We start from the raw sequence: 22,171 nt of genomic DNA, 5'->3' as shown, positions 1-22,171 counted from the left end.
TGGTTTCTTTCTTTTTTTTTTTGGGGGGGGGGGAGGGGGGAAGTCAGGTAGGGTGTAGGGTTTTTTGTTTGTTTGGGTTTTTTTGTGGTTTATATTGGGCTTTGGTGTTTTTTGGGGGGGAAGGGGAGGTGTTGTCTGGTGTTTTTTTTAAATAAAGGCTCATTAAAAGCCTGACACTAATAAGACACTAGTTATAGCCAAGTAGGCAAAGCACAACTCCACCTGGACTGTCCAATATCTCAACATATATTACACTGCCTCTCTCTGCTGCAACTCTCACAGGAGCAGCTTTTCCATGACATACACTTTGAGGCCTGATATTGCCTTCTAACAGATGCATCCCATCAAATTTAAAAGGGGATGGTATTTTCACACCCCACTTCACCACTGAACCAGGGGCTGGAGAAGAAGGTTTCCCTTCTGCACACCACAGGAAATGACTGATGAACAACTGGATAGAAAGCCAATTAAAAATACGTAAGCCCTGTTCAAAACTGGATTCACTTTTCACACAGCTCCTCTCTTCTTCTCCATATGCTGGAACAGTCAACCATAACAGGGAGCAAAATTGTGAAGCTGTTCTTTTGGAAAAGAAGAGCCTGGATGTTGCCACCAGAAGACCTGCAGACTCTGAACTCATTAGCTTTCAAAATTAAAAGCACTTACCTCTTCAAGGACATCTGCAAGCTTACTAAGTATCTCCTCAGGAAGGCTCTGGAATGTCGGAACACTGCAATACAAGAGAAAGCTCGATTAATGGATCCCTTTATTTAGGTCATACATCTAGCTGCATTTCTCTCATCTATCTTCCAAAGAGATTTTGCCCTCATCATCCAGGGCTGAACAAACATTCACCAGAAAAGCAGCATATATAATGAATATCTGATCTTCTTTTAGAAGCCAAGATGTCTTTTGTGATGATGGGAGACCACTTGCAGTAAGTTATCTGGAGAACCACTTGTAAAGCTGGTAATAACTAAGAATCAGTTAACAATTTACTGGAATTAATCTGCACCACAAACCTGCTCAGTCATATGTATAAATGCATATTTTTTCCTGGTCTGCTTCCATCCCACCAGACATTAATAATAATAAATAAAAAAGGCAAAAAGGAGCAGCCTTAACCAGCAATAAAAGATTGACTGAAACCACACAGACATAAAAAATGCAGAGCACGAAGCCACTAAGGGTATGGGGTCAGCAATAAACCAGCATCAAACCACTGTAAGAATTATTGAAGACTTCATTGGGAGTTTTACATCCAAGTTTGTTTGTTTTCTTTTTCCAAAAAGGCAATTTTCCCACTTGTTTGACAGCATTTCCCTCAACAAAGGTCTCCCAGAGCAGGCTGGACCTGCTGGTCGAGGTGAGAGGGCAATGCAGCAACAAAAAGCCCACTGGCCCAGTATCCACAGGACTGAGATTTAATTCAGTCTGGAGCAGGATGAAGGATATGAACCTGGGTCTCCAAGTCCCCTGACCTTGAAACTGTATGTTCACTACCTTATAGCCTGCCCAGCAAGGTTGTGGAGTCTCCCTCCTTGCAGATATTTGGAAGCCATCTGGACATGGCCTTGGGCAACCTGGTCCAGCTCCAGGTGGCCCTGCTTGAACACTGGGGTTGGACCAGACAACCTCCAGAGGTCCCTGCCAACCTCAACCAGGCTGTGATTCTGCAATACCTTAGTCTCTCATTCTTTATTTTCCATAAAACCTTGATGTCCATCAGTATTCCCAAATGATGCTGAACAAAACACATAGACACAATGTACATTCTAGAGATAGAAAAGCAGTGCTGTACCTGCTTTAATTAAAAACACTTGTCATCAGTAGACTAATTAGCAATGCATCTACATGAAATATTAGCCCACACCTAGCACTGAGCTGATACAGCTCTACCAAGGCTATTTCCAAGAACAGTTCACTCAAGAGCTGCTTTATCATGCTCCATTACATGGTGTAAACATAGCCCTATGCTCCTAATATTAAACTGAGATCCCCAATGTGTTGCTCAGATTTCAGGAACACTAATGATCGAGTGCAAAGTGAGGAGGGAGGGAGCTGTTGGGAGGAGTTTCCTGCCAAAAGGGAACTATAACCCAAAATAAATTATGTTTTTCCTTTCACACAAGTCTTCACTTTTTACTTGGGAACACGTAACGGCACAGAAGTTGTTCTCCACGTTTTGGGGAGCTAAGAAGATAGCTTTTGTCTGGGGCCAAGCATGAAGTATCTGGTGAACTTAATTAGTGAGCACAATTAAAGCAGAATTTGATTTTGTTAGCTTAAACATATGCTATGCTGCAGTGGAATTACAATGTTTGGAAGCCTTCACTATTTGTTTAAATAAAAGTCAGTTGAATGTATATAAAAAACAACAAGACAGAACTGGCCGACTAAGTGCAGAAAAATATCATTATTCATGCTGTTAACAATATCTTTTGTTTTTTCATAGGAATCACTGTTTATCAATGGAAACACATGGGTTCACAATGTAACAAGAGTGAACAGAAACAACTATGTTTATAAGTATTATATGATGCTGGGACTAATTATAAAAAGAAAGTCCACTATAACAACTGTAGCATTCCTAAATGAAGAACAAACTTACTGGAGAAGATAATGCTCCCAGACATCTGGAAAACTATACTGTGGTTGCACCATTACACTCCCAGATTGGGGGACAACACATCACAGCACTATTTTAATTTTTTTATAGGTAATTATGTCTGTGCAATCCAATGGAGGGTAGCGGAAGACATCTACTATAGACCAAAAGCATGAGAAACGGGGAAATAGCATATGAGATCTGAACAAACCACAAATCTTACTATTGAAAACTTAAAGACATTAAGCAAACTAGGAAAATTTCCTAAGAGAAGTGCATACAACTTTAAGACAGCAATAGAGCAGATAATAGGAAAATCAACTTTTTGACAAAACAGACTCCAACTACATCACAGAATTACACAGCCTCACAGATTATGGTGGTTTATGATGGGCCAGTATCCATCTAAACAGGTAGAAGTGACAATACAGCTGAATGATATTTGAGTCTGATTAAGAAAAGGTCTTACAGGACTGCCTATCACTTCAGTACCAAAAAACCTCCACTGAACAAACACCTTTATAAAATAACAGAAAGAAAACATTTATTGACTTGTTAAAAGATACTACAAATTCAGCCCCACAGAGCTGATGATAACACCGATAGAAGAAAAAGATTTGAAAAGATGCTCAAGTGTATAAGATAGAATTGAATGTGTGGTTTGACTCTCCAGGTCAATAAAAATATGCTCCCATTCTCTCCATGACAACATTCAACAGATTCATAAAACTGATTCTTGCTTACCTCCTTTTACTGGCTTAAAGATTTGCATACAAAAATCAAGGTTTTGGAAATTATTTCCACGTGGATACTTGCACTCAAAGGAAAACTGAGCCTCAGCAATAAAGGAAGAGCTTAGGAGGAAAACAGCTGAGCTGCAAGTTGCTGCAAGTGGGAAAACACACGCTAGGATGACAAACAGGAGCAGAAGACTCAAAGAAAATCTTTGAAGATGTTGCAGCACAGCAAGAGGTAAACAAAAATACATTCAATTTTCTATAATTTTGTGGAATTTGTGAAAAAGTCTGAAAATGTACAAAAATGAGCATTCAGCACTTGGATTCAGATGTACTCATTATTTATGATAGAAGAAATCACAGCAAATGCAGCTTGCTCTCTCTCAAAAAGAAGTGCCGCGCTCTGTGCCTAACAAAGCAGAAGTAAATAAACCCAGGCTTTCTCTGATAAATTCTTTTCCAACCACTTCTTAAACCCCATCAATAACAAAGACTTTAAACATCCATGTCATCTACTTATAGATAGTAACAATTGCTACAGCTAGAAAAAAAGATAGTCTGGTGTCCAACGTTGAAGTCCCTCAGCAAAGTTTAAAACTCATGACTCCTCTTCCTACTGACAGCACACGTGAAATACTTCACTCTTCTCCACAACCATCTCACACCTCGCCCAGGGACTATGCCTGTTACAGACTAAGCACTAGCAGCATGCTCAGCCCTTCCAAGCAAGCTGTGGTTCCTGCGAGTCTGGTTAGCCAGCCCTCCCGGGGACTTTCTCCAGCTGCTTCTTATGCCATATAATGAGGAGCCATTCCTCCACCTGCACTGAATATACTATTGAGAAGTTGCCTGCACTCCAACACAACCATGCTAAGGTAGGAATCAAAACCCCATCTGGCTCGCCCCAAGAGAATTCCTTAATCACTCCTGGGCCAGAGAAAAGATGACCAGGGCTTTCTCTGCTGCCTAATCCTTTAAACATATTTTGAGAGAAACTGGTAAAGCACTTAATGGCAGAAGAGGCTCCAGCTCTGCTACAGTTACCCCCATGAAGTAACAGCTGAAAAGTGATCAGCGCTACACCACCTAATGCATCTCACAGTGACTAGTCAAAAAAATTTCCCATCCCTATGTAATGAGGTTATGGAATAAAGCTGGATATGGAATAGAGATGCTTTCACAACTGACATTCTACTCACCTGCAGCCCTCCTAGCTCCTCAAAGTTATTTATCGTGATATGGATGTTAAAAAGTATTTTTGCCAAACTATTTATGCCTATTTTATATGCCCACTTTGCAGAAGTACAGTCCAAGATCCACACCAAGATCCAGGCCACCCTACAAAGGTAGCACATAAGAAGGCAAACCAGATCCCTAACTCAAGGAAATCAAATTTTAACAGCAAATACCAATAAACCCAATATTTTTTTTAATCAATCCACAACATCACAAAGCTTTATCACAAAAGATGAGTGACTGCCATCACAGGATGAGGAGCAACCTTTGACCTTCTCTAGTCTCCCTGCCAAGTCTCATTAGGCTTTCTTTTGAGCATGAAAAGGAAAAGTAGCTGCACTGGTGGAGGAGCTGCTCACACTGGCAAGGAGAGGTGACTTTTTGCTGGCTATATTCCATGCTATTCAGCCACGGAATATTTTGTAGGGGATGACGGTCCATATACCCGGTGAGGGCACCATGGGGAATTGCTTGCTGTCTGCAGGAATGGCACAGCAGCTATTCCATTTGCTCTGAAAGCAACACATTTTCACAGAAGGCTCAACATGCTGAACAGAAGCTGCCAAAACAGGGGAAAACAGCTGCGCCAAAATGTCCGCGTTGAATCTCCATCCTGATACAAAGGCAAAGATGTGCCCAAGCTGAAGGTGGTGAAAGGAGGCGTGAAAGGTCAGGTTTCTCCCTGGTGATCTGCAGTCACTGAGCTGCTCCCACATTTTAGACAGAAGCAACATCCTCCATTAGCAACACTCTGGTTCATCCCATGGGATTACTCTTGTACTAAACCAGCAAGGACTTCCAAATAATCCTGGCTGTAACCCAAGGGGTTGATTTTACCTTAAAGAATACTCAGTGGCAGAGATGCCAGCATTCCGACAGGACATTTATCTTCTGACACACATGAAAACTGTACAAGGTCCTTGGCTGTCTTCTTTTTTCAGCCCAACACAAAAGCAGCTATTCACTTTCTAAATGCATTTTAGGATGCATTCCCCAAACTTTTGAAGGGTGTTAATTGAAAGTGTTCATCCAGCTTTGCAGTCGGTGGCAGACGATCCTTGTGGGTTAATGCCAAAACAAACCCTCTATCTTTTATTATTGGTTGGCACCGTAGCAAATGCAGTTGTCACTGTTCTCTGCCCTGGGCCAGATGGGTAACCATAGTTTAAAAATCAAAACAGATCAGTAAAAGGAAATTAATTCTGCCTGCATTCCCTGAAACTCTTTTTTTTGCACCCAACTCAAATGATGGGTTGAAAAATGCTAATGTCCTTGCTTTACCACATTTGGGATGCCCCTACAGCACTGTCTCTCTGCTCCAGAAGAACTGAGGCTAAATCTTACCTAGCAGAAGCCAACACTTGATTTAGGATACTCAAAAAACCTGATGTTTTAAACAACTCAAGCTGGAAATGCTACGTACAGGCAGCTGCCCACTGGCTATCGTTATATCAGGTAGGGACTGCTGGCTCTGTCAGGATCATGGCCTTAAAAAAAAAAAAAAAAAAAGAACTACAAAACATGTTTGCAGCCTTACATGTGAAAGTTTACCAAAATTTACTGTGCAATCTTTCATGTCATCTTCTCTTTCCCTTTTTAAGCTGGGATATATTGCACCAGAGAATCCCATGTAGTCCCACCTTTCCTGTGCTGACATCTGTCCTGAGATCTGGTTAGTACTGGTTGAAGTGGGATCTTGTAGAAGATAGTTTCAGAAGAAAAAGATTTTAAAAAGTCTCCATTGCTCCTATGCCACATTTATAGCTTAGGGGACAGATCTTATCCCTGTAATGTATGTTAATACAGCCATACGGAGAAAAAAATGTTGTAATCATAGAACAAACCCTAAACCAAGCCAGGAAGGCAGAGAGCAGAATTGCAAAGCAAAGCCTGCCTTTATGTTTTGCATTGTCCCGTATGCGGGATTTCATTCCAGTACTTTAAAAACGCATTTCCATCCTGGTAAGCAAGTTGCATGCTGAGTTTCAGATCATCAACAAAACCATCCCCCAGGGTGCTCAGAGATGCCATGGGGATTATCCAGTGCTAGCAGTGTCCGACAATGCCAGAGGGCTGAGATCATCCAGTGACTGGACAGTGTATCAGCTTGCTGGGGAGAAAATGCAAACATTTTTGAGGAGGTGGTAGGACAAGGAGTCTCTTTCGAATGGTGAGAACAACTGCAGGTAGCGCCTGAGGCCAACACAGCTGTACAAGAGCCAGCGTGCAAGACAGGCAAGTGTGCGGAGCTGAGAGAGTTGTATATTCATTTTGTGTTGCAAACCACTGCGTCATCCTCTTTTCCATCAGATTAACAGGTATTATTTAGAGGATAAACTGTTTTTTCATACGTAGCACCCACCGCAATAGAAGTAGCAGAAAATAAGTTCAAAAAGGCATATTTAGTTCTCCAGAAACTCAATCCTTACCCTGTTATAAATGTAATTGGTAAGTCAAGGCTAGTTTTCCTGAAGCAATTTCCTGCGCATTTTGCTTAAAGAATATTAGAGAAAAAGGAGAAAGGGAGATGGAAAGCAAGTCACTCACGCTCGCATTAATTACACTTAACGTCTGGCCTTTAAAGCAGCTTATACAATGCAACTCTTAGGAAGAAAGAATAGAATCACTCTGCAGGTGCTGCAGATGACTTCTCCGCTGTGCTAAAGCTACAAAAGCATTAAAATGATTTGCAATTGTTAATCTCAGAGAGGGTGAAAATGTTACAGCTACAGTTTTAAAGCTCTGCCACTCATAACACAGACCTTATGCTGGTAAATAAACTGAAAGGGGTTTGCAGGAAATTTTTCTCTTCCAGACTTCCAGTTAAGATGTTACATGTGAAAATGGGAGAGATGCAGAAAGCAAATGAACTTATTTTTTTCCTTATGAGCAAAAGACTAAAGTAAAGCAAGTGTGAAGGGCTGCATTTTTTTCCGTCTTGTGGTGAAAGGATAATAACGATGCTAATAGATGAAGTGGTCTGCTGACATCATGAGGCCAAAACTCTGATTTTGCTGCAGGAAACACACACGGGGCATATGAAACAATCACAAAATGACGTGGTTGCACACCCTATTTTGGTCGAGGCTCAGTTTATGTTCAATAGGCTGCTCAGGTACTCTGGAGTATTATTTTCCCTTGCTTCTGTCAATCCCTGTCTTTCCCTGACAGGCGTTCTTTATCAGAGACAGCCCTCCTACTGCATCTCATTTTGCAGTCACTGGGGAGATTGTACAATTTTAAAAAAAATAATAATATTAAATTGTTGCTGTCATGATGAGAGGGAAGGGAGAGAAATTAGCAGGTATGTAAACTACTTCACCCATTTTACATGCATTGACTCACAATTATTCATCTTGAAACGGACAATTGCTCCCAAAGAGCTACAAATGCTCAACAGCAGCAGCTGCTTTGGAAACATCACTAAACTTTAAGCAGGCACAGTTTTGGTTACTCATCTCAAGACAGAGGATTCACGCTGCCAAACAGTGCTGCTTTTGTGCCAGCCTGTGGAGGAAACCTGTACTTGCTATTACCATTTGAGTGTGTTATGGGATTTTTTCGGCTGTATCAGTTGGTACTTCTTCATATTCACAAATCAAATTATACCTATAGTCCTAAAGAAAAGCCTCTGTACCTTCCAACTCACCCATCTTTTCCATAATTATTATATAGGTTATTAAAGATACCACCTGTCGCAAGAAGCCTCCCACCCCTGTACCCTGTGTGTTTTGTTTCTATGATCCTGCATCTGCTGCACAGCCCAAACTAAACAGTCCTTGGCTTGCAATCTAATTATTACCTGTTCAAAACAGTTTACTCAGCTTTTTTTCCTTCTCTGGGAGATTTCGTGGGAAATGAACCCTCACCCTTCAGCCTCTGTGGGGAATCCCAGAGTGGGTGCACTGAGCCCAATTTCTGCTTCTGCATCTTGACTGAACCTACATATGCATCACTGCAGCACCAGAATAAAGTCAAATGAAAAGCATTATCTCACACAAGATGCTAGTACTGCACCTAGAAAATGAAAGACACTTGTGACTGACTCTCATTGTGTTTCTCAAAAGAGATCCTTAAATACCAATCAATATTTTGAAGACACAGTAGAGTTAAAAGAAGTGACAAATTGCATTTGCATGCACAGTCTGTTTTGTCCTATTCCTCCAAACTGGTTATTTACATCTTCAAAACCAGTTGAAGCCAGGTATTTTGTCTCTAATAGATGTCTACTGCACTTGACAGCAAATTGTTGTAATAATATCTTTTTCATGAAGACATTGACAAAACTATTTCCAAAGCACGGACTCTGTTTTGCAATGTTCGCTGCTGTTGTTAACGCTGCTTCCCGCCTCCTTCCTTTAAACCATCACATAAACGTATTAAAAAAGATTACCACAGTTTTCTGTCTTCATAATTACATGTATACAAAAGTAAAATAAGCTGTAAATGTTTTTAAGGTCATCTGAATCACAAGCATTTCACATTCTCCCAGGCAACTTCTGTCAGCACCCACCAAACCAAAAAGACCTGAGCAGTGGGACCCTCATTACGGAAACTTCCAAAGTAAGTTACCCCCAACCACAGATCTACACAATTCAGAAAGCAAGCATTAAAATATCTAAATATTTTAGGGTTTTGTTATTGTTAATTACTACAAGAAGAGTCAGAGGACTTTTTGCACTATAGCAAACGAATAATATAAGATAAAAAAATACAGAAATCCAAACATGGAAATCCTGCCTGAGACATTCCTACATAGTGAGCTGGCAGGGGTGACTGTGTCTGGCAATGTCATCAACTGCCAGATGCAGCAAAAAAAGCTGAAGAACTGGCTCTGGGGACAATCTTGAGCTACTCACTCTGTATTGATGCATCTGAGATGATTTACTGAGGAACAAGTCCAAACAAAAGCACTTTTGATCAGTAGGTCATCACTAAGAATAGTCTTCCAAGTATTGACTTAGTTACCTCCTCCACAGATAAGTTACAAAAAAGGCATCAGAGTCTAGAACAGTTTGTTCCTCTTCACGGTAGAAACCTAGGGCAACTGCATTTGCATGAAAGTATGAGAGTGGCCCCATGTAAATTCATCTCAGAGTGGCTGACAGAGGTATTTGAAGACCTTCCTACAGACAAGTAGTGTTGGTGCAAACCACAGGTAACACCAACAAGGACTGAAATATATCCAAGGCATCCTACTCAGCCTAGTTCAGTGATTATATCCCAACACACTGATGGGCAAAAACCCCTACCTGCACACCCCTGGGGCAGCGATGAATAATTACTATTCAGTCAGAGACACAAGAGGAACACTGACTTTGAGATTTGCCTGAGGCAAAAATACACGGCCAGCAAATCCCTTTCTATTTTAAGCAGTCATTCTCTCGGCAGCGTGCTCATTTGCCAGTTGCAGCAGAAAGGATGGCACATGCGTTATTGATTTGGGGGTGTAATTCAGGACATTTATCCTCTGCGAAGCTTTGAAGGCTAACAGATGGCGGCTCGCCTTAATTCCTGATTTCTGATGGCTTTTATTCATACTCTTGGGAATGCTGCTGCTGTTGCTCTTTGTCTTTTCATGGAAGCGCTCTGTTATCTCTGAATGCCTTTTTATAGATGTTACAGGGACCTCTGCCTGAGCTGAGTTTGGATCTACTTGAAACGTGTAATGCTACATGTTTTAGGAGGCTCAGCATACCAAAAACCTTTGAAATGCCTCTAAAACCATAACTGGTACACTTTCTCCAGGACACACCTTAGACCCCTTACCGAGTAAATGAAAAAGAGAATAACAATTACATCTTTGAGTTTACAATGCTGTTGATTTTCTTCTCCCCTCAGTAAAACCCTTACATCTCAGGAGTCCAAAATTGGCTATGCACAGTAATCCGCTGCAGCATTTTCTTTTTCACTGAAAATAAAATGCAGCTGAAAAATGAATTAAATGTTGAGATTTTCAAGTGGCTTGGATTGTATCGGAGAAATAACCAAATAAGCTTGACAGATTTGAAATATGGTTTGAAAACTCAATTGTTTAAGAAAACATAATCTTGGGAATATTACAGACAGGCAAGCAACATAATGGGCAACAAAAAACACAAACTGAAAGAAAAAAAACATGCTGGGAAGACAATTTCAATTATTCAATACAACTCTGCTCAGCTGCTGTCAAACAATCTTTGCTGATCGCTTCCTCTGCCTTTGCTCAAAGCGTTGCAGCCCTAAAACGGGCTCCCACATTCTTGATTAGAAGACATCTCTGTTAAGACCAGGTGCAACCCTATGCCCAGGCTCATTCCAAAGGCCCTGCTGGGAGCATGGCACCCAACCCACATAATCTTCAAACTGAAGCATCTCGGGTTTGGATGAGTGCAGTGTGAGCACAGATCCAGCCATGCAGATGCACTGCAATGTGCAATGCACTCCAAATACAAAGTGGTTTGGAGAAGGCAGGAAACTTTCTGGCCAGCCATACACAGCAAGACCGACCAGACATGGGTCAGCTGATCCGTGTAACGGCCGCTCTCGTGGCTGAGGGGAAACTCTTGGGAAATTTTGCACTGGATCCAACACGCATTGGATCTGTCCCCACTTGAATTGCAACAGATGTTTAACTTCGCTCTATCCAGCACATCCTACTTTTCCACTATTTTTTTCTGCTGCAACATGAAAGCTTCAACTAACTTCTATCAATTTAATTAATTGCTAATCAACAGATTATAAAAGATCAGCACATGACACAAATGCCTCTGTATCCCAAGAAGGAATCTCTGCAGGCACACTGCTATGTGTATTCTTCTGAGCTGAGAGGGGACTGAGATCACCGGTACTCAAGGCTTGTTTTTGAACCTCTAAACTTTTTCCACTTGTCCAGTTTCAAGAGTGATAAAAGACAATATTGAAACTTGAGTGTTTGGGAATTTTAGTGGATTCTCCCTGAGCCAACATCATTAATATTTAGATAGAGAAATAATACACAGGGAAGAAAGGACTCAATTTCAGGACTTCTGTTGCATACATGGAGCAAGCAAGATGGAAACCTGAAATTAGCCCACAGGTATGTGAGTGAAGGAGACAGGAGATGGAGCTAAAAGGAATGAAATTGGCATACTAATTTGTGGTGCTCAATCTTTGCTCTGAGCCCTGTAACCTAGGATGCGCTGTGCTGCCCCTTTTTGCCCATGACAGCATCCCATGAGTCTGACTATGCACAGAGCCTGCCCTCATGAAACAGTGAATCTAGCATACTATCAAAAATTATTTTTAAAATATAATTTATGCCACTCAGGTTTTGTTTTTTTTTATACAAAGAAGGTTGCCATGATCAGATTACGGCTGCCTGACAAAGGCAAGTGTGTTTATTAACTGCACATTGATTTATTCAAGGCCACATGGCAACTTGATTAAAAATGCCATTATGTATGTTTAGAAGGAACACTTTAGATTAAAATCTGACTCATTGACAGATATCAAAATACAGTTAAAAGAAGTGAGCAATGGGTGTTCAAAACACTTCCCATAAATCTATTTCTATTTCTAGTTCCATTTCTAGTTAACTGTCATTTCTATTTTCTGGATGATCATTCCTCAGGTTTGCAGATGAGGCAATTTACTCCTCTCAGGTGATCAACATCGAGCAAAATGCCCTTTAATAGTCTAAGTATTCAATAACTCATTTTTGGAACAGGCATGCAGATCACAGCCAGAGCATCAGAGTAAGCACTGACTTAAAATAAGGTAGCCCGGTCCTCCTCCATAACCTCCTTCACAAAAGCTCCATTAACATTTGTTGGAATAGTGAATTTGTCATTGAACATAAATTCAGAGTAATTATTACCTAGAGGGGAGAAAGATCAGATGATGAAGATCACTCTACAGGTGAAGAAAGGCAAGGTCCCGTGGAATTAGAAATCAGATAAACTGAGGTTTTTATCTCCTTTCACAATTTCTAGCAATAAGGCAAGTACTAGAACAGCAGTATCTGGGTCAAGGCTGTCTTCATTTGGAAGCCTGTAAGACAAGGTTGGATATTTTCTTAAAAAGACATGCTTTTTCCTTTCTCTAATAAAAATTCGGTGGCATATGCCTATGGAGGTTGTAATGGAATTTAGTGGCTTAGGGAGACTGCACTTTTCATTTGTCCCTTGCTCAAGACCTCATGAAGACAGCACTGGGAACAGTTGGTTTATGAAGGGTGGAAAACTACTGAAACATGAGTTTAACCTGTCATCTGAAAACACAGAGGAACAAATGCTCCCAGATTTTGGTGCCATTTGGAAGTGTACATCTCATTAGCCTGGACTTGTAAATCTAGGTCATGGATTGCAACCCTAATTTCCTCCAACAGAGGATCCAGGAGACGCTGAGCATCTCCCTCCCCTGTAACTGGAGAGGAGGCTGTGTTGGACAGGACATCTGCTCTCCTCTAACTTCTCTATGCTGGTTTGATTAGCTCTACCTCATCTCCAGTTTTCAAGGAGGATTTGGCCCAGGTGACCGCAGGGACCCTTCAAATATGAGCTACTCTGTTCTTCTACGCTCCAAAAGAAAATGCTTATTACTTCTGTATTTACCTACCCTAAATAAGGGCTTATGCTTTAACTAGTTGTTCTGAATATCAAGACAAATTACTTTTTTTAAACAACACCTTTTATCTTTCTACCTTAGTGCAAAACATTAAAAATCATGTGTATATGGATGTATGTACATGCATATTCCAATTTGCTTTGAAAGTTAGTTATCTTCAAGTTATCTTCTATATTTTCTTGTTAAAATCAGTATCTTACTGATTTGTAGTGTCCTTCGGCCAGCTGGTCCTCCTTAGCCTCCTTGTTAGCAGCTTAACAGAATACTAATTCCCTGCAGGTCAGCTGTCATTTTCTGAATTAATAAGAAGTTAAGGATTTTTGCTGTCCCTCTGAGAACACTTTAGCTTAAGCCTCATTTGTCTTCATCTGTAGTTCAATTCAACAGCATAATTCCTGCTAGGATGTTCTTTGAGATAATTTTCATTGTATGTAATGCCCTTTCTATTTTGTCTACACTTTAAAATACATATTTCTAATTACAGTGCTAACTGCTGGGGCACATGGTGAGTTTGTCTTCATTGACCTGTAGAAACCCTTTTCAAATCTTCTTCCAGAAATATGGGTTTATTGGTGTCTATATGAAGTATTTGAATTTTCCTAATACGCATTACCTTGTATTTTTTGAAATCACAAATAATATGCTGCTCAATTCTCCACAGTTTAAATCACTTGGTGATTACTGTACTCCTTAGTTTTTGGTAATCTATGAGTTGTATTTATTGGAAAGTCACTTGTGTGATATTTCCAGAGACAGTACATAATTGAATTTAAAATGCATTCCTGATGCTCATAAAAGCAATAAAAATGTCACCTTCTGCCTGCACATTAAAAATTCATCCCATGCAAGTAGAGGACAAATGCATAAAATGATCATTATGATGTGCAAATCTACTAGATGCAGGAAAACGAGACCAGTCTCTGACTGGACATAAAAACATTTAACAGATCTGCACTCAAATGGCAGTATTTATTGAACTTTTCTGAAGTCACCGAAGAAAAAATGCTCCCATTAGTAAAGTGACTAAGTCCACTTTAGCTTGCTTCAAAAATGTAATTTGTACCATTATTAACAAGAATGTGGATCCTGTGTGAAATTAGAATTAGTTCCCTGATATAAAACCCCAAAATATACCATTTCATGTTAGGTGATTCTATCCAGACAGTTAAATTACCTATGTGACTACTTTTCTGATGAACATACGTGCTAAAGGAGAGAATATTAGCATTTTAAATCTATTCCCACCCAGAACAGAACTTCAACTCTTATTTAAGGTTCAGAAACTCAACCCTGAGTTTGCTGTGGACAGCTGTCTTGGTGAAAATGAGTGAACGGGGCTACTGTCATTTGTCTTTTCTATTCTAAAATGTTGCCCATATGCACCTTACAGGTTCCCATCTCTCTATTTAGATATTTTTTTTCACATCTGAATTTGTATTAAAATCACCAGAAGATTCAAGCCGGACTGCCCCTGTGGACAGGACACGGAAATAACATTCAGAAAATCCAACAATTTTTCTTGACTTGAGCACTCTTTCTCAAGCAACTGGCTCTTGTATCACAATGGGGGTGTATCCCCCTCTTTATTTTTCATCTTAGCTAAAGAGGCAATAAGCCTTTCAGGGTGATCTGCTCAAGTCTTTATTTTTGGTCTGCTCGGCACAAAGTAACATTAACAGTTAATTAAGCACATTGTGAGGCATTAACTCCTCTCAAGATTCACAGAATTCTTAAAATTTGGTCTGGAAGTAGACATTAAATCCATCTTTTGCTCACATGGATTGTTTTTCATAAGCATTAAATATTACATATGACCTCCTTTTCCCACATCAATTGACTGATTCTGGTTATTGCAAGCCCTGGGGTCAAGCCCAGTCGTTCCACCCGATTGTGTCTGGCAGCCTTACTGAGAACCTGGCATCAGCAGCACCATAAAGTATGCACGGACTGATGAATTTTCCTCCTCAAAGTCAAATGCAAATGCCTCCAGGAATTCAGTGCTGAGGATTTGCTATGCTCCATGTTGTGATGCTGATAGCTTGTTATTCCTAAGACATTTTGTAGAGTTATTTAAATACAGTAGTTTGAAATAATTTAACCTAGCAGAGTATCTCGGTTCACGCTCTAGCAGCAGGCAGGTTTGCTGGAGGTGGTTTGTATACCTGGCCTGACACTGCTCTGCTTTCATCTTCTCACTCTGAATAATTATTTTCTGACCAAAATCTACACTAACAGGGGATTTATCTTTTTAGTATCAGCATCAAGATGCAGCTGATACCTTCTAAAAAAGTGGAATAACCCTCAGAGCAGGAATCTTCTCCCCAGATCCTCAAAGTACACACAACAAACAAAAGCTGTAATTTCAAAACCAAAACCAAACCATTATTTTACTTAAAACTTATCAGTAATTGCTCAGGAAAGCCAAGAATACTTGCTTCTCCAAATGCAATATTTATTGAAATGGCGCCCTGCAGTTTTGGCCGTTCAAAACCTACTCTTACGTGCTACCACAGTTTGCTGTATGGTTTTGCCTGGAAGATCTCAGAGAATACTTGCACCATGGAAACACCGAGTGTACCAAGGAGCTTTTCCTGGGGAAATTGCTCTGTCTGGCATGGAAAAATGCCTTAATTGTCCAGCCAAAAAAACTTCTCATGGAAGCAACAGTCTCCTAAGACAAGGTCAAGCACCGGTGAACATCTGCACTTCTTTTGGAGTCTCTTCACTGGCAGAGATTGAGAATGGGCCACCCCAAGTATCTGACACCATGGTTAGGACATTATCCTGAGCAGCAGGTTTAAGTCAGTTCAAGAATGAGAAAAGAACCTGGTCTTGAACTACCAGATATAAGTCTGTATTTTTTGGCTCAAAGCAGATCAAAGGAAGAGCAGTCCTCTGCTGCTCTCCAGTTTGATGAAAGCTCCTACACTCATTCTCAGTTTTACTTCCGTTGGAAGCTCTCAAATAGGAGCCAGATTCTTTTGTTTTCTTCAAATCAACATTAATTTAACACTTTCAATTCAGTAAAAGAGAAAATGTAGTTCATTAAAAGACTTCTTTTTTCTGTTGAGCTCATGAACCAAAATCCCCTAACCTCAGGCATGCCCAGCCTTGCAAACGTATAGAGCAATTCATCAGAAAATTGGCTCACATCACTTAGAGAATAATTTCACACATACCGTGACACAAAGAGAGACACTGTGAATTAGGGGCAAGGAAGACAAAACAATCGATTTACCAAACCTATAATATGTGGGAATTTAGTGATCAAATAAGTTAATTTTATTTGGCAGGATTTCACACTGAACAAAAGCTTCTGAATGAGGTATACTGTTGTAAATGCCAGTGGCTACTTTCTGTAACAATTTATTGTCTGCTAATTATACCTGACTATCTTTAGATCGATACTTTCTACATCTTCATACTTCAGCTTGTTAAACCATTCTGAAGGGAAATGACTATTTGTATGTATAAGGCAGATTGCCAAGTCTCAAGACAATTACAAATAATGAGATACACATCTAAACAGCTATTTCTAATCACATTAAAAGCTTTGTACTTAATCTTTCTTTTACTTTGCTAATACAAAACACAACAATTACCAGGTAAAAATTTATGCACTTGACTCAGAGAGATGAATGAAGATGTGCTTGGAGAACGGCACGCACAGAGCCTTTTCTAACCTTCAAGCATGCCACAACAAAACCAAGAACTTATCCTATTCAAAGTGTTTTCCTGTTGGAAAAGCATCTTCACATTTGAATGTGCAAATAACGTTCCTATTCTCACATAATCACAATATACCACCCCCATAACAACGGACCACAATGTTCAAACCAACACCAACATGGTGTTTCTCTTGCAACTGTGAACACTTCTGGCACATCAGAGCCCACTGCTGTCTAATCTGTTTGACTTCTCAGCTCCCCATGCTTCTTCAGCAGGTTTTGGACACCAGTGGATGTAGTCTGCATCCAAGACTGCAGACTTCTGCATGCCTGTATGCGACTGCCCATCCAAAAAGCTCCACTTGACGATCATAAACTAAAAATAACTCAAATACTCAGAACAGTGCAAACTTGGGCAGAAACAATAGTAGAGACATGAATGCCACCTTCAAAACATTCCCCTTGGAGCGAGCTTCTTCCTTGTAAAGGCTACTGGTTCATGCCAAAAGACATCGCAAACACTTCTTCCATGTCTTTGAAGATCAATGTCCAATTTCATACCGTGGTTATTTAAAGAGAAGAATAAAACCCATCACCTCATTATATTTCTCACCTTGTTCCAAGTTACAGGACAGAGAGAGAGATGCATGCAGAGGACAGGTGCAATGTCTGGAACCATGTAAATCACTAAGAGATACAGTAAATATCCCCAGCAGCTGGCCAGGTAGCAGGACAAGTGTTATGAGCCACCACCATCACGATGCTCTACAACCTTTGTCCAGACCACCATGGTAATCTCACACTGCTCTCAGTCTGCTGGGTGAAACTCAGAAATCCACTGCTATTGCAGCACAGCAATATCCCCAGTGATAACAAATTAAGAGGTACTACATAACTAAAAGCAGTGGAAGTTAAACTCAGTGATAGAAAAAATTAATTCAGGAAGTTTCTGACATACTCCCTTCACTCCTAGGTCCATCAGCGTTCATGGGTGGTTATAGGGGTTTTGTCTGGGTATCAAGAGGAGGAGCAGAACCTACCATAATGAGCGAAAAAAAAGTAAACGCTCCCTAAACCACCTTCTTAAGATTTATTTCAAATATTTGTTAAAGCCAATGTTCTTCTTTTACCTGCCAAATTAGCTATTGATGAACTTGCCAAGCTGTAGGCATGCAAGACAAGTAAGTACAGTATTGCAATATATAGAAGTGGCTAGACACAAATGGTTTGCATTAGTCTACCACATTTAAGCATCCTTCATCCTGCACATTTTGTAGAGGTACAATCTAAACACAGAAAGATAACTCTTCCTTACAAATCGCTGTTATTATGCCATGAATATAACACAATATTATCACAATATTTCACTCACACCTCTGATTGCACCCAAATAGCAAACCAGCAGCCTCTTCCTACGCTGAGGCTTCACCTCCAACATAGCATGCTTTCCCATCTCTAGCAGAAGCTACAGCATCTTTTTGTAGTGTCAAGGCCAAAATGACATGTGCTATTCCTTGTCAAAGAGTATCAAAGGGTGCCTCATTGCACGCTTCCAAGCAGACAACCCAGCAGAGGGCTGGAGTTTAATGAGCTATTCGTCTGGAAGTGTGCCCAGTTCTTTACTTAATCTGGCCTTTAAACTCTTGTAATACAGTTCAGTGTACAAGATGTGCTCCCAAGTTATGCATTGTGACAAGACGAATTCAAAGACCCTGTCCCTATTCTTCATCTCAATACGATTTGTTTAGTATTCACCAACACAGTTTATTTGCAGTCAGCAGCTGTTTCATCCAGATTACTAATGAAGATTAAAATCATCCTTTTAGAAATATCTAGACCATTTCATGTGTTTTATGCTCCCATATGTATGGTTCCAATTTACAGAGGAACTAATAATACATTTCATTTCAAAGCTCCTAAGAGCCAGTGCATGCTATTTCTTTTTTGTTTGAACAAACATAGACTTCAACACGTATTAATCCCCACAGGATTTCCAATCAGCAAAACATGATTACATGATCTTCATTCAAACATGTACATCTGAAGGGGGTTGTGTTTATTAAGAGTTAACTGAAGTGACAGCTAATCAGAATCTTGAAGAAATCTCTGTTCTTGTTGAAATACACTTTTGCAAAGGTTTACCAAATTGCCTGGGGGGAAAAAAAAATGTACCAGGGGCAAGTTGCACATCAATTTCCACTTTTCCATCAGTCTGTTTCTCATCCACAGCTGAGTTAGCTGGGCAATGCGATGATTGTCAGACATACAAGGAAAAGTGAAATGAAGGCTAAAGCCTTTGATATGCAAGTTTGCTTACAAAACCATATGGTTTTTTTTTTTTCATCATGGTTCTCTTCCAAAGTACGAGCCAGCCTGTTCCAGCAGAGAGAAAAACCAGTTTTTCATAATCTGTCTACATGTATTTAAGTAACAGTTACCAAAAATGCCTCCACTTATGAATCTGTATTGGATCTTCCCCACTTACAGAAAATAAATGCCAATTAGATAATGTGAAGAAGAAAACTTTTCTTTGACTTTTGCCACTGACCCCATCAGAGGGAGGTTGTGGCTAGCAGAGAAAGGTGTTGCTGATATTCCAGCTCTCCCTTGACCACTTATTTCTTAAAAGAACTGGCACCAGCTAAGCACCAATTTATGAGGCGTTAGCTCCAGTTATCCCAAGTTTTCCTCTCTTCCTCAGCCTCGACAATTTAACTTCCAGTGCTCTGATTCAGGCCACACAGCTTTCAGACCAGACAATCTGTTTTAGATCTGTGTTTCTAAAGCATCCTTTATAATGGAGCCTGAAGCATGATTTTAACCAGCACCACGTTACTAAACAGTACTAAAACTGATGCCAGGAGAAAGCAGCAATGACAGAGGCTGTTTTCATCATGTCTAAAGCCTTGTGCAAAATGCTGGGTCTTTGCACTGCAAAACCACTTAGTAAATACTAAACAGCTTCACGGCAAATTTAAACAATGAATCCTTCATAAGAAAGTGGACTCTGCACTGCTGACTACTTACTGACATTGTAACTCCTGCCTGAACATTTCAAACCAAATCTCGATGTCATCAGCAGCCTTCCATCTCCACTCAAACCTGAGGCAGGACTTTGAGGGTTTGGGAATGGTGTAAGCATGGGCATGAATTCAGGGACCAGCTACAAGGGACACAGTCGGCTGAGACACAGCCATCAAACAGTAAATATTTACTATCTGCCCTGTTGCCAATGTGACCTTCACAGGTGCATCAGTTAAGACTTCAATGTTTCCCATCTTGTCATGTAGTTTTAACATTGGAGCTGGACTTCTGAATAGGGAAAAAACCACCCAATAAATCTCACAGTCCTTAAGTCAGGATGGCTACAAATATCTAGAGCTCAACATTCCCACCAAGCTGCAGTGGTGTCACCATAGCCAGGAGGAGGAAGTCCCCATGCACCCTCCAGCTGAATGCTTGTGCGTTGACAAACCACAACCTTGAGTGCGCAGAAATATGTAAGAGAGTCTAAAATACGATGTCAAAGTATACACAGGCTATTGGAAAAGTAACTGCTGTTTATTGTAATTTCAATGCCCATCAGGTCATTGTAAAAATAAGCCTATTTAAGACCCAGGAATGAAACTAATGTACAGAAACAGCACTTAGGCATCAAGTTAGTCTTTTCCACTAGGGATTAAGCAGTTGCCATGGAAATGAAGCTGATCCTCCCTGACCTATTTTTCTTATATGTGGTGGTCATCATGTGAAGTATTAGTTCTTGCTGTGGTATTTTGCCTTGATAAATAGGTAAACTTGAAATAAAAAAAATCAAGTTTTTAACCTCTCAGGCATATACAAGTCCCCATTTTTTCCCCATCAAGGCTACTGATTGCAAAGTCCCAGCTATATTTATTTAACAGTCAATTCTTAAAGTGCAGTTCATATTTACAGACTTTATTTGAAATGTGAAGCCATAGGAAACACATGCCACTACTTTGAAGCCAAAGGTATTTAGAAATGCTCATTGCAATAAAAAAATGAGATTGAAAAAGAAAGACAGCAAGGTGATGCAAAAACACTATACACCAAGAGTCTACTAGAGAGCAAAAAAAAGGTGATGGGTACAATTCCTGTTAAGAAAGTGGCAGTTTTTATTTAAGAGGTCTGAGTAACCAGCATACACATGTTGGTCGTCTGCCATCACTCTCCTCTGTGGCTTTCCCCCTCATCCTGTACCAGCTCCACGTTGGTTCACTGTTCAGTTGCTGCCCAACTGCATTTAATTCCACTCTGCCTAGTGCCTACTGCTTGTCCAACCATGACACCAAAACACAGAGATGTACCACAAATCCAAAACTGGCCCATGAGATTCTTCCTGAAACCTTCCACAACAGTACCCTCAAAACACACACTTTGATGTGCACTCCTCTTGAGGACAGAGATCCCTCCCACCTCTTCGGTGACCTGTCCTGACCTGCACTACCTTTCCAGGAAAGGATTTTGCTTTCTTGTCCAGCCCAAGCCTCCCAAACCTCAACTCATGGCCGCTGCCCCTTGGTTTACTTGCCAGTACCAAGAAGAGTTTGATTCCATACCTTTGAAACTGCCCCTGCAGTAGTGGGAAACATTGCTCCAGGTTGGCCTCTCCAGCACTGAATAGAGGGACTAAATGCTTACCTTGATGACCTGCCAGCCATGCTCTTCCTAAAGGACTGTTCATGATGGCAGTATGTTGTGCTCCTACTCAACTTGGCCCCCACTTTATGGTCCAGGTCCTTTTCTATAGACCTTCAGTACAGGCAGGCAGTTGCCAGCCTCTGTCGATGCACGGAGCTATTCCACCTCAGGAACAAAACCTCTACCCTGTTCTCCCTGTTGAGTTTCATAAGGTTGATTTTGACCCAACAGACAAATTTCTCAAGGTCCCTTTCAAATGAAGGTGCACTCTTTGTCTTGGCATCGACAGCCCCTTTCCCCTAATTTTTCTCTGGATGCACATTTGCTGAAGATGACTGTCCCACCATCACGGCTGTCAATGGAGACATGGAGTATCTGCCCCAGTATACCCCCACCATACTCTGCTTTTCACCAGCACCAGCTAAATATCAAAGCCATTAATTACCTCTCTCCAAGCCTGACAGTCCTGCCAACTTTCAACCCATCTAACCGTTCCATGCATCCAGCCCATTAGTCCTCAGCTTTCAAATGACAATGCTGCAGGCAAAGTGTAAAAAGCCTTTCTAAACCCACAACAAATGACATCCCCTTGTCCTAATAGTCATTTCATCACACAAGGAATCCACCACTGAGAGAGCAGAAAATTCTTTCATTATTTCTGAAATACTCCATCA

General features: G+C 40.6%; 1 protein-coding gene across 2 annotated transcripts in view; it reads right to left on the bottom strand.

Annotated features, from left to right (window-relative positions):
- PRKG1 (protein kinase cGMP-dependent 1) overlaps positions 1–22,171 on the bottom strand; it is a 508,829-nt gene that overhangs the window by 159,091 nt on the left and 327,567 nt on the right. For both annotated transcript variants that reach the window (XM_056352515.1, XM_056352514.1), the window contains exon 5: positions 667–730. In XM_056352515.1, coding sequence (XP_056208490.1) covers positions 667–730 — 64 coding nt within the window. The remainder of the gene's footprint in view (positions 1–666; positions 731–22,171) is intronic.

The sequence above is a fragment of the Falco biarmicus genome, chromosome 9 (genome assembly GCF_023638135.1).
Source record: "Falco biarmicus isolate bFalBia1 chromosome 9, bFalBia1.pri, whole genome shotgun sequence".
Taxonomy (NCBI): Eukaryota; Metazoa; Chordata; class Aves; order Falconiformes; family Falconidae; genus Falco; species Falco biarmicus.
This window is presented reverse-complemented; position numbering and strand designations above follow the sequence as displayed.